This window comes from Ochotona princeps, chromosome 2 (assembly GCF_030435755.1).
Source record: "Ochotona princeps isolate mOchPri1 chromosome 2, mOchPri1.hap1, whole genome shotgun sequence".
NCBI lineage: Eukaryota > Metazoa > Chordata > Mammalia > Lagomorpha > Ochotonidae > Ochotona > Ochotona princeps.
The window spans coordinates 80,878,405-80,891,480 of NC_080833.1; the positions used below are offsets into that span (position 1 = coordinate 80,878,405).

Sequence of the window (13,076 nt, forward strand, 5' to 3'; positions counted from 1 at the left end):
TTTAAGATAACGATTTTATTCTGTTTCTTCCACAAATGCCACTGAAATTTTGACAGATATTTCAATGATTTTGTAGATTTCTTTGGATGTTGTAGACATTTTATCCACACCAGGACTTTGTGATCATTTGATTTCTTCTATTAGTGTTATGTAATTTCAACATATAAGTCTTCTTACCTTTTTGGATAAGTTTATTCCTAACTATTCTATCCTTTGTGATTCTGTATTAAATGACATTTTTATGTTTTCCTTTTCATATTGACCATTACCTTTTTTCAGAGAGAGAAGTGGGAGAGAGAAAACAGACAGAGAGAGGAAAGGGGCAAGAGAGACACACGGACACACAGAACTGGTTAACTCCCCAAATGCACACCATAGATTGGAGCGTTTAGGATCCGGGAATGCACACAGGTCTCCCTGGAGAGATACGATTATTAGAACCTCTGTCCCTCGAAACTGGAGTCAGAAACTGGAAATTGAACCTGCGCACCCTGATGTGAAATGCAGGCATGTTAATTGCTAGTCTAAATGCCGGATCCAGGCTGTGATCTGTTTATTTTAGATTTACGGAAAGGTTTCAGAGCTACCACAGGGAGCTCTCATATATCCCTCATCTTATTTTCGTTTTTGTTAACACCTCTTACATTTTCATGGAACTACCATGAAAAGGATAAAAACAGCATTGATATATTACCATAAAATGAATGCCAAATTTATTTGAATTTTATCTGTTTTTCTTCTTAGTGTCTTTTTCCCGTTGGAGGATATAGTTCAGAGTGCCATACGCTGTTTGTCATGTCTCTGCAGTAGCCTGTGATCTGTAATAACCTTTCATTTTTTTCTGGCCTTTAAAGTGTTAGGTTTCCTCATAGGATTCTCCCCAGTGTGGGTTTGTGTGATGCTTTTTTTAGTGAATCCACATAAATGATGGGTTTGGGGAAGGACTCTCACAGGGATGAAGGGCTCTTCTTGTCCTGTCTTAACAGAGGTTCACTGCTAGCCACATGGCGTCACTGCTGACACGGACTTTCAGCACTTAGTTCAGGTGCTCTGTGCTGAGTTTCTCCACTTCCGTTCTCTTCCTGAAAGCAAGCTTCTATATGTAGCCCTCCCTCCAGAGGTGGGAGGTGAAGTGTCACCTGCTGGAGGGCAGCTGGTGGCTCATTTTTGACCATGGTGTACTGTTATCATATATACCAGAGTGTGTTGATTTTTTTCACTATGAAATGTTTTACCGTGCCTTTCATTTCATGTTCATGATCCTAGTTTAGTTCTTCAGGGTCTCCCTGGTTTGATAACAGGTCTTGTTCTGACTTCCTTCATTCTAGCTTTGTTCTCTTTTCAGACTTTCTTTTTTTTTTTTAAGATTTATTTATTTTTATTACAAAGTCAGATATACAGAGAGGAGGAGAGACAGAGAGGAAGATCTTCTGTCGAATGATTCACTCCCCAAGTGACCATGAGTGGTGCTGTGCTGATCCGAAGCCAGGAACCAGGAACCTCTTCCGGGTCTCCCACACGGGTGCAGGGTCCCAAGGTCTTGGGCCGTCCTTGACTGCCTTCCCAGGCCACAAGCAGGGAGCTGGATGGGAAGTGGGGCTGCCGGGATTAGAACTGGCTCCCATATGGGATCCTGGCATGTTCAAGGTGAGGACTTTAACCGCTAGGCCACGCCGCCAGGCCCCCAGACTTTCTTCACAGTGCTGCCACAGTTAGTTTTCTTATGTTCTTTTTAAAAAAGAGATTTATTTACTTATTTAAACATCAAAGTTAGGGGAAGAGACAGAGATATTCCATCCATTGATTTACTCCTCAGATGGTCACAATGGCTGGGGCTGGGTCAGTCTGAAGCCTGGGGCCAGGAGCTTCTTCTGAATTTCACCTGTGAGTTCAGGAACCCAAGCCACTTGGGCCATCCTTTGCTGCACATTAGCTGGGAGCAGTATCAGAAGTGGAACAGTGCTCACAAGGAATGCCCGGCTTGCAGGCAGTGGCTTTACCCACCATGCCACACTCTGGCCCCATCTGTTTTATGCTCTACTTTGGGTTGCCTTGTTTTCTGAGTAAAAATAGCCTCCTGTTTACACTTTTCTCTCTGGATTATGAAGGCCTCTGAAATGATCTCTGTATCTGCAGCCTTGCATCTTTTATCTTGTTAGAATTGGTTTTGTTTTCTTCTATCTCATATACACGTGGTTGGTTCTTACCTTTTCTTCCATTTCCCATTCATCTTTAGAAATTTTGCCCACCTTAATTTCCCAGTCTTAGTTCAAAATCCAAGAGTCAGGCTAGGTGTTAAAAGGTAAATGTCTAATTGACCGCTTGGACCCCTGCCTTCTGCATCTGTAGATTCAAAAAACAGCAAATCAAAATTGTTTGAAAGCAATTTCATCTGTACTGAACATGCCAGCCTTTTCTCATTGTCATTAATTCCCTAAACATGTGCATGTATTTAAGCAATTTAAGTAGAGACTTTTCATCTGCCATTTTATTCTCCCTTGGTGAATTCTTCTCTCCCAAGGTTTCTTCTTTGCTAACCTTGGTGTAATGAATTATGTATCCATTTTGTCATGAGGTTGCAATTCAATTTTGCTGCTTATTTGCTATGAACTTGAACAAGTCACGTAGTATCATTGTATCATAGTGCCTTTCTATGTATACATTAGTATCTAAAATATTTAAAATAATATAAAAATTTAATAAGATAAAAATAATATGAAAGATATAAAAGATGCAAAAATAAATTAATATAAAAGATATGAAAGTAAAAGACATTGTGTTCTTCATATAATAATGAAATGTATACCAAATTCAGGTGGCAGATTCAGCCTGTAACGCAATATACTTCCTCCTGAATTCTTTGGTGTACGTCTGGCCTAGCTGTCCACTCACCCATGGTAATACATGGAAACATGCAAGTCATCACTGTCCTCACTTGCCTGTATTTGGTTCACACCAGTTCCTACCATGTCTTTTCCTACCTTTCTTAGTTTTGTCACCTCTTCTCCTCCATTCTCAGTGCCCTATTGCACTGTTTCTTGCCCTTAACTTTCCACTGTTCATTAGAGTAACCACAAGCCACATACAGAATAATTAGCCTTCATCTGAAATGCTTGGGACCAAAATATCTGATTTTGGAATATTTGCATGTATATAATGAGTTCTCGTAGGATTGAAGGGTCCAAGTCTGTTGTTTGATGCATACTTTATGTACTTAGCCTGAAGGTAATTATATATAGCATTTCTACAGTGCTTAATTTGACTGTGACCTAGAGCATGAGGTTACTTGTGGAATTTTCCACCTGTGGTAGAATGTCTGTAGTTGAAAATTTTTGGATTTTAGAGCATTTTGGATTTTCAGGTGTACAACCTGTGTGACTTTTAAATTACTTAAATAAAATTTAAAAATCAGTTTATGTTTCACATTTCAAATGTTTCATAGCCTCATGTGATTAGTAGCTACTGAATTGGGTAACACATCTGTGGAACTTTTTCGTTGTTATGGAAAGTTCTTTGGGTTATGCTGCTCTCGACCAGGGTGGCAAACCATAACCTTGTGAGCCAAACCTGCTGCCTGCCTTTGTAAATAAGTTTCACTGGAGCACAACCATGTACTTTTGTTTACCATAACTGCTTTCACTGAGTCATCATGACAGAGAACATATGACTTCCAAAAGCTGCTACTTTAATATTCGCTACCTGGCTCTGTGTGTTTACCGGCCCCTGCTCTGAACCTTCTGCCTGCCTCTAGCCCTGTTCCCTTTTCTTCTCCCTTCTAGCTTCTGTTTCCTTCAGTATGCAGCTTGAATGCTCAGTCACTCCTGCTGCTTACAAGATACCATATGATCTCTCTAATGTGACACAGAAAACTCTCCAAGGAAAATTATCTTATCTCCTTCTGCCACATGGTTCCTTAAACTCTGATCTTATGCCAGCTTGTCCATTTACTGGCAAGGCCTTCGGTCTTCTTACTCATTATTCAAGACTTAACTCAGGGATCATTTTCATCATTAAACCCCATCTTTTTCCAGACTGGGTTTGAACGTGCCTTACATGTGCTTCCTAACAGCAGTGTGTGTTTATTAACTCTAAAATCGTGTGAGTAAATATCTAGGGTTGTGTTTGCTGGATTGTGTATATGAATATGTTTAGTTTTAGCTGCTAAAATATCTCCTTGAAATGCCCATATTTCCCCTGGTAGTGAGTGACTGAGTGTTCCTATTACTCCGCATCTTTGCCAATAATTGTCATTGTCAATATTTTGGGTCCCAGCTACTTTGTATGTGTGTAACAGTATCACATTATTTTAATTTTTCTGTGTATAGTACACAGTTGGTTGAAAAAAGATTTTCTCCATTGGATTGCCTTTGTCAGCAGTCATTTGAATATGTTGTATGGGTCATTTTCTGAGCCTCTGTTCCATTTCATTGATTTGTCTTTTCCTTCCATTATTTTTAACTTATTTATTTTATTATTTTATGATGCAGTTCCATAGGCTCTGCGATTTCCCCTTTCCCACTTCCCAAATTCCATCCCCACCACTGATTTTCCCTATATCATTACAATAGTATAGTCCTTCACAAACAGTCATAAGTCCATAATTCTGCTATTTAAGTGTATCCTGACCCTGTAGGTATGGATAATGGCAGAGAGTCAACCATCCTATAGTCAAGATATATTTAACAGTCTCTTTGGGAATCCATCTTTGATTTGCAAGTTGAGATTCCTACAGTATTATATCTTTACATCTGGATATGCTGTAAATAAAAACAAAAATATCAAAACCCCTGAGATGTAGCAAAAAAGTATTGAAAGAGCTACTGATCTTGTGTTTTGCATGAAGGTTGCCTTATATCAGAACATATGATATTTGTCCTATTGGGATTGACTTATTTCACTGAGCATAATGGTATCTAGTTGGGACAATTTGATTGCAGATTCCAGAGTTTCATTCTCTTTAATGGCGGAGTAGTATTCCATGAAGTGGATGTACCACAGTTTCTATATCTATTCCTCTTTTGATGAGCATTTGGTTAGTTTCTGTGTTTTTGCTATTGTGTGGCTATAAATAGAGTATTACAGATATCTTTCTCATATGCAGATTTGATTTCCTCAATTTTAGGCTCTCTTTGCACTCTGCGTACTGACTTCCACAGTGCTTGTAATCTAGCCTACACTCCTACCAACAGTGAAGAAGGCTGCCTTTCTCCCACATCCATGCTAGCAGGTGTTGTTAGTAGATTTCTGAATGTAGGCCAATCTCATTGGAGTTAGGAGGAACCTCAATGTGGTTTTCATTTGCATTTCCCTGAGAGCTAAGGAACCTGAATGCTTTTTTTCATATATCTACTAGCCATTTGAATTTATTCTTTTGAAAAATGCACATTTCCTTTGCCCAGGGTTGTTTGTTTTGCTGTTGTTGAGTTTGTGAATCTCTGTAAATCCTGAATATTAGCCCGCTATCTGTTGTGTAATGTGCAAAGATTTTCTCCCATTCTGTTGGTTGACTGTTTGCTTTGTTGATTATTTTCCTTTGCTCTACAGAAGCTTTTTAGTTACATTTGTTTATTTGGCTTTGTTGGCCTGTGCTCTGGGTGACTTTTCTCCATTCCTGCTTCTTGCAGAGTGCTTCCTATGTTTTCCTCTAATACTTTGATGGTCTCTGGGTGCATATTTATGTCCTTGGTTCATTTAGAGTTGAATTTTGTGTAATGTGACAGATGGGGTCTTGCTTCTTATGTCTGCAAGCTGCTATGCAATTGTCCCAACAGCGTTTGTTGAAGAGACCAGGATTATTTGCAGTTTTCTTGTCAAAGAAAATGTGTGGGCTACTTTCTGTTTTGTGCCATTGATCTTCTTCTCTGTTTCTGTATCAGTACCAGATTGTTTTGATTACCACTGCCCTGTGGTATGTCTTGAGGTCTGGAATTACAATTTATCTAGCTTGAGTTTTATTTTTCAGGATAGCTTCGGCTATTCATGGTCTCTTGTGTTTATATTATCATCTTGTATCATCTTTTTTATTTCTGGGAAGCATGTTGTTGGGATTGTGATTGGAATCGATTTGAATCTGTATATTACTTTTGGTAGTATGGACATTTGGATGATGTTGATTCTGCTGATCCAGAAACATGATAAGTTTCTCCATCTTTTAATTTCTTCTATTTCTTTTTTCAATGTTTTGTAATTTTTATTATAGAGTTCTTTCACATCTTTGGTTAGGTTACTTCCAAGATATTTAAGATTACTATCTGATATTTTCTTTCTTTTTCTTTAAATATTTATTTTAATTTTTATTGGAAAGTCAGATATACAGGGAGGAGAGACAGAAAGGAAAATCTTCCATCTGTTGAATCATTCCCTAAGCAGCAGCAACAGCCAAAGCTGCACTGATTGAAGCCAGGAGCCTCTCTCGGGTCTCCCACGCGGGTGCAGGGTCCCAAGGCCTTGGGCCATCCTCAACTGCTTTCCCAGGCCACAAGCAGGGAGCTGAAGGGGAAGTCGGGTAGCCAGGTTTAGAACCGGCACCTATATGGGATCATGGTGCATTCAAGGCTAGGACTTTAGCCACTGGGCTACCACGCCGGGCCCACTCTCTGCTAATTTCACAGGGACTCTACTTAAAATTGCATTCTCAGCCATAGATTTATTTGTGTGCAGGAGTGCCATAGATTTATGTACATTAATTTTGTGTCCTGTGAGTTCCAATAGTTTCTTGATTGAATCTTTTGGTTCTCCTAGGTAGAAAATCATGTCAGCATGGATAAACAGGGATAATTTTAATTGCTCAGTTCCAATTTGAATTCCTTTACTTTGTTTTTCTTGTTTAACAGCTCAGGCAAGCACTTCTAATACTATACTGAATAGCAGTGGTGAATGTAGACATCCTTGTCTACTTACAGTTCTTAGTGGAAACGCTTCCAGTCTTTCTCTGTTTAGTATAATGTTGGCATTGGGTTCTTCATATATTGCTTTTTTAAAAGATTTATTTATTTTTATTGAAAGGCAGATATACACAGAGGAGGAGAGACAGAGAGGAAGATCTTCTGTCTGATGATTCACTCCCCAAGTGGCCGCAACGGCTGGTACTCACCGATCTGAAGCCAGGAGCTCTTCCGGGTCTCTCACACGGGTGCAGGGTCCCAAAACTTTGGGCCATCCTCGACTGCTTTCCCAGGCCACAAGCAGGGAGCTGGATGGGAAGCAGGGCCGCCGGGATTAGAATCGGCGACCATATGGGATCCCAGGCGTGCAAGGCGAGGACTTTAACCACTATGCTATCACGCCGGGCCCCATATATTGCTTTTATTGTATTATAAAATGTTTCTTCTATGCCTATCTTGCTTAAGGTTTTTAGCATGAAGTGATGGTCGATTTTATCAGATGCCTTCTCTGCATTTACTGAGATAATCATATGGTTTTTAACTTTCAGTTTTTTTATGTGGTGAATCACATTTACTGATTTGCAGATATTAAACATCCTTGCATACCAGTGATAAGTCCCACCTGGTCTGGGTGAATTATCTACCTAATATACTGCTGGATCTTGTTGGCTAGTGTTTCGTTGATGATCTTTGCATCTGTGTTCATTAGGGATATCTGTAGTTCTCCTTTTCTGTTGTGTCTCTTATTTGGCTTTGGTTAAGGTGATACAGGCTTCATAGAAACAATTTGGAAGGATTTCCTCCCTTTCTATTGTTTGAAATAGCTTATGGAGGATTGGGGTAATTTCTTCTTACAACATTGGTAATTGAATTCTGCGGTGAAGCTATCTGATCCAGGGCTCTTCTTTGTTGGGAAGAGTTTGCTAATGATTCAATCTCAGTGTTTTTTATAGGTCTATTTAGATTATTAATTGCCTCATGATTCAATTTTGGCAAATTTTATGTGTCTAGAAATCTATTTCTCCTAGGTCTTCTGATTTGTTGGCATGTAGTTGCTTGTAATAGTTCCTAATAATTCTATGTGTGTCCTAGGTATCTGTTGTTGTATTTCCCTTTTTGTTTCTGAACCTATTGATTCATATCTTCTCCCTTTTTTTTTGATTAGTTGAGCTAGTGCAGTATCTGTTTTGTTTTTATTTTGTTAAAGAACCAGCTCTTTGGTGCTTTGACTTAATGTATTGTCCTTTTTGTCTCTATTTGGTTTATTTCCTCTCTTATTTTGGTTATTTTTTTTTTCCTGCCAGTCTGGGAATTGCTTTGCTAATTTTTTTTTAGCTCCTTCAAATGTATAGTTAGATCATTTACCTGGTACTTTCCTAATTTTTTAACATAAACATTGATGGAGGTGAACTTTCCTCTTAGCACTGCCCTGATTGTATCATTAAGTTTTAATATGTTGTATTGATGCCTTCATTTGTTTCATACATTTTAAAATTTCCCCTTTGATTTCCTCTCTAACTCATTGCTCATTTTTAGTATGTTATTCAGTCTCCAGATATTTGCATGTCTTCCTGGGTGTTTAGACTTATTGGTCTATAGTTTCACTCTATGATAATCTGAGAAATTACATGGTATAATTTTGGTTTTTTTTTTTAAACTGCTGAGGCTTGTTTTGTGACCTGTAACATGATCAATTCTGGACAAAGTTCCATGTAGTGATGGAAAAAAAGGGGGTATCTTCTGTAGTATGAAAAGTTCAGTAGATATCAACTAAATCCATTTGCTCTAGTATCTGGGTGAGCTCTGTTGTTTATGTCTCATCGATCTGTCCATTGATGTTAATGGGTTATTAAGGTCCCCCAATATTGTTATAATGGAGTCTATTTCTCCAGTTAAATCCATTAGTATTTGTTTCATGTAGCTAGGTGCCCTGGCATTTGGTGTGTATATATTTATTATGGTGAGCTCTTACTGAACAGATCCTTTGATCATTATGTGGAATCCTTCCTCATCTCTTTTAATGTTTTTCATGTCAAAGTCTATATTATCTGATATAAGAATGGCTGTGCCTGCTCATTTTTCCTTTCCATTATCCTGGAATATCTTTTCCCATCCTTTCACTTTCAGTTTCTGTCTTTGCTGGGGAGATGTTCTCCTGTAGGTGACAAATAGATGGATTTTTGTTTTTGATCCAGTCTGATAATCTGTGACAATTGATGTGTTTAAGCCATTTAAATTCAGGGTTAGTATGGATAGATAGTAATTTGGTTCTTTATTTTAGCAATGGGTTGTTCATTGTTTGATTTAGTCTTTTGTTGTCCTTTTACTGGGATGATCTCCATGTTTGCCTTTGGTTTTGGTAGGTGCTATTCTTTTTCTCTGTCAAGAGAGCATCTTTTAAGTATCATTTGTAGGGAGTGTCTGGAAGAGACAAATTCTCTGAGTTTTTCTTTACTGTGGGAGAATTTAATTTTATTTTCAAGGACAAAGGAGAGCTTTGCTGTGTAACCTATTCTGGCTTGACAATTTCTCCACTTTAAAATCTGGAAAATGTCACTCCATTCTTTTCTGGCCTGTAGAGTTTACTCTGAGAGGTCAGCTGTGACTCTGATTGGATTTCTCTACATATTAATTTATTTTTTCACATACATATTTAAGGATCCTTTCCTTATTTTGAACTGAAGAGAGCTTGATTATCAAACGTTGTGGTGAAGATAGCTTTTGGTCAACTCTGTGGGAGTTCTGTGCCCCTCTTGTATGTTGTTTCCCAATTCTTTCTCCAAATGAGGGAACTTTTTATTTATCATTTCATTGAATACATCTTCAGACCCAGCTTCTTTTTCTGCACCTTCTGGAACTTCCATAACTCCTCCACTATCTGGCCTTTTAATAGTGTCTCTTAATTCTTGAATTTTTTTTTTTTGGCTTGACTCAGTTCCATTTCCAGCTTTTTGATTGTTTCCCCATTGTGGCAAGAAATATCTTCCAATTCTGAGATTCTTTCTTCTGCTTCATCATTCTATTATGGAATAGAATTTTTATGGAATAAAATTCCACTGAATTTTTATTTTTATTTATTTATTTTTTAAGATTTTATTGTTATTGGAAAGCCGGATATACAGAGAGGAGGAGAGACAGGAAGATCTTCCATCCGATGTTTCACTCCCCAAGTGAGCTGCAACGGGCCGGTGCGCGCCGATCCGATGCCGGGAACCAGGAACCTCTTCCGAGTCTCCCACGCGGGTCCAGGGTCCCAAAGCTTTGGGCTGTCCTCCACTGCTTTCCCAGGCCACAAGCAGAGAGCTGGATGGGAAATGGAGCTGCCGGGATTAGAACCGGCGCCCATATGGGATCCCGGGGTTTTCAAGGTGAGGACTTTAGCCGCTAGGCCACGCCGCCGGGCCCGCCACTGAATTTTTAATTTGATCCATTGTGTTCTTAATTTCTAATATATCAGGTTTCATTGGATCCATTGCTGTTATTTCCTATGTGACATATTCCTTAAATTCCTTGAACTCCTGTATGTGCTGCTCATTATTGTTAAGAAGCTCTATAACAAGTTTTTAAAATTCTTTATCCCCCATTTCCTGGATGTATTCCTCAATTAATTCCATAACATTATAAATTGTTGCTGATGTTATGTTGGAGCTTTTAATTGATTGGGATGATACTCTACCGGCTCTATCTTCAGACCAGAGATGGTCTCCCCAAGAAGCCGTTGAACTTATCTGGACAATAAGATGCTGGACTCTATGTTTGGCATATGCTTGCAATGAAAGAATCTAAACTGAACTTGAACTGTGGCAATGCAGCAAGGTGGAGGAATCCACCATGGGGGGAGGGTTTGGGGAAGGGTGGGGGGAATCCCAGTACCTATAAAACTGTGTCACATAATGCAATGTAATAAAAAAAAAAACAAGAAAAAGGCCTTTGCTCTTTTGCAGAGAGGCATTAGTAGTATTCATTGTTCCTTTGTCTCTTCTTTTGATCCTTGTCATTGAACTTCTGGTTAGCAGATTCTTCTCCTTAGGGCAACTTTCTAAGCTGTGTCATCCACAGGTCTACAGGTTGATCCTACTGGTTGCATTTGGCACCAGGTTCTTCATTTGCAGTCACTTGTGCCACTCTCTCCAGCAAGTTTCAGGTGTGGATTATTGTGCTAGGCTCTTACCATGGTCTCCATAGCGTCAGCTCTTGGCTTACCTCTCTCCAGCCGTTATGATTCCATGCTGTGGCCACACCATTTCCTGCACAACCTTTCTCCCACTCCCAGTTTGAACAGTGCCCAGGATTAAGAAGACTCTTGCTGTCCTAAATCACTAGGATCTGGTCTTGCTTGAACCTGCTGGCTTTAGGGCTGAGGGCCACCTGAACCTATTTTGTGTGGGACCCATGGGATGCCAAGTCAGTACTGTTTTCCCTGTGAGACCAATGTACTGAGCCAAGAAGTAAGTTTATTCCCAGCTTACCACATGTGCAATTTGCTGTTGTCCCTCTAGTCCTATAGCCTTTTCCTCAGTACACAAAATGGCTTCTGATGTGGCACTGGTGGGAGTTTGGGCATGACATCCACCCTGTTCTAAACTGCCCAAACTTGGGGTCTGCCCCTCTTTCTCTACTCATGGTCGGATCAAACAGATTAGCAGGACAGGCTGTTCTATGCCTGGGTTCACCTCCTGAGCTCCTGGACTTCCCTTCCTCCCTTCCCATTTGGCTGCTGGTGGAGCTCTGATTGCCAGTCACTTGCTGTTGACTGCTCCTGGAGGATCTGGTCACTGCAAGATCACTTTGTTGTCTCCGCTGCTTCCCTGTGACTGCAGGTCTCCAGATACCCCTCTGCTGTCAGCCTGTGCTCTCCTATTCCTGGAATCTGCCCTCCTTGCTTCTCCCTGGCTAGTGATTCTCTACCAGTTTAGACCTTGCGTCACCCTATGCTGCCATCTTGCTGTCTTGGGTGATCTGTTTTTCACCAGAATTTTGGTGTCTTGATTCCTGGAGATTGATAGTAAACTTTGGAAATAGGGGGTGTGAGTTCTCCAAACTTCTTTTTCAATGTATGTTGTGTTGGCTGTTTTAGGTCCTTGGCCTCTCCCTGGAAATTCTAGAATATTTACTGGGTTTTAAAAACAGAATCAAAATTAAAATGGTTCATCCTTAGACTGCAATGTGACTATGTTTCTTTTATTCTTTTTTCAGGTGGTTCTTTGAGGTCCTGCAGTATCCTAAGTTTTCCAAGGCTAATGTCATCAATGGAATACTCATGACCCTAGTATTCTTCTTTGTACGTATCGCCACCATGCCACCTATGTATGGCTACATGTATTCCGTGTATGGAACAGAACCCTACAGAAGACTTGGACCGTTAATACAGTTCATCTGGATCTCTGCTTGTCTCATTTTGGATGTGATGAATATCATGTGGATGATCAAAATTACAAAAGGCTGTATCAAAGTCATCTCTCTTATCAGACAAGAGAAAACCAGAAATAATCTTCAGAATGGGAAACTCGAGTAAAGGTGTGCTTTCCAAGGCGCCTTTGCTTAGATAAACAATTTTCACTATCACCCAGCATTATCTCTGCTGATAGGATGAATTCTTGGCATGTTCTTAATGCTTCTTTATTAATTATAATTGTTATTCAGGGTTTCAGTGTCTTTTTTCTTTTGTATCTTTTAGAAAAGACGAACTAAATTTTAGTGTTCATTTTTCTCCCCTTTATAAGCATGGGTAAAACTTTAAAGGTTTCAATAAAGATTATATACTAGTGAATCTTTTCAGAAATCTCTTGACCTATACTGATATTTTTTCTCAATGGAAAGAGAATTTGGTGCACTAGGTATGTGCCACCAGTTTTCCTGAACGAATAGGAAGAATTACTTTTGAATCTGCAAATAGCTCTTAACTTTTGTTATGCTGCAGTCTTTTCTTACTCTGGCCGTCAACGCCAATATAAGGTTTAATTTCTGAATTGTTGACATGTTCTTTTTTTTTTTTAGGCTGTTACATATAATACTTTTTTTTCATTTCAGATATGCAATTATCCTTTAATGATGAAGTGTTTTACTTGAGAATATTAGTTTAGCTGTAGAAAGTACTTTCTGCAATTTTCAGGTTTTTCAAATGTCATTTTCTTCTATTTTTAGCTTCTTGTTCAAGTGTTGCTTTTTAATTTTATGATAAGGCTGAAGCCC

General features: G+C 39.2%; 1 protein-coding gene across 1 annotated transcript in view; it reads left to right on the forward strand.

The window, feature by feature from the left end:
* TLCD4 (TLC domain containing 4) overlaps positions 1–12,853 on the forward strand; it is a 39,503-nt gene extending 26,650 nt beyond the window's left edge. Inside the window, exon 6 of the mRNA XM_004582030.3 lies at positions 12,081–12,853. Within this exon, the coding sequence (XP_004582087.1) occupies positions 12,081–12,399 (319 nt within the window). The 3' untranslated portion in view covers positions 12,400–12,853. The remainder of the gene's footprint in view (positions 1–12,080) is intronic.
* Positions 12,854–13,076: the final 223 nt, after the last annotated feature.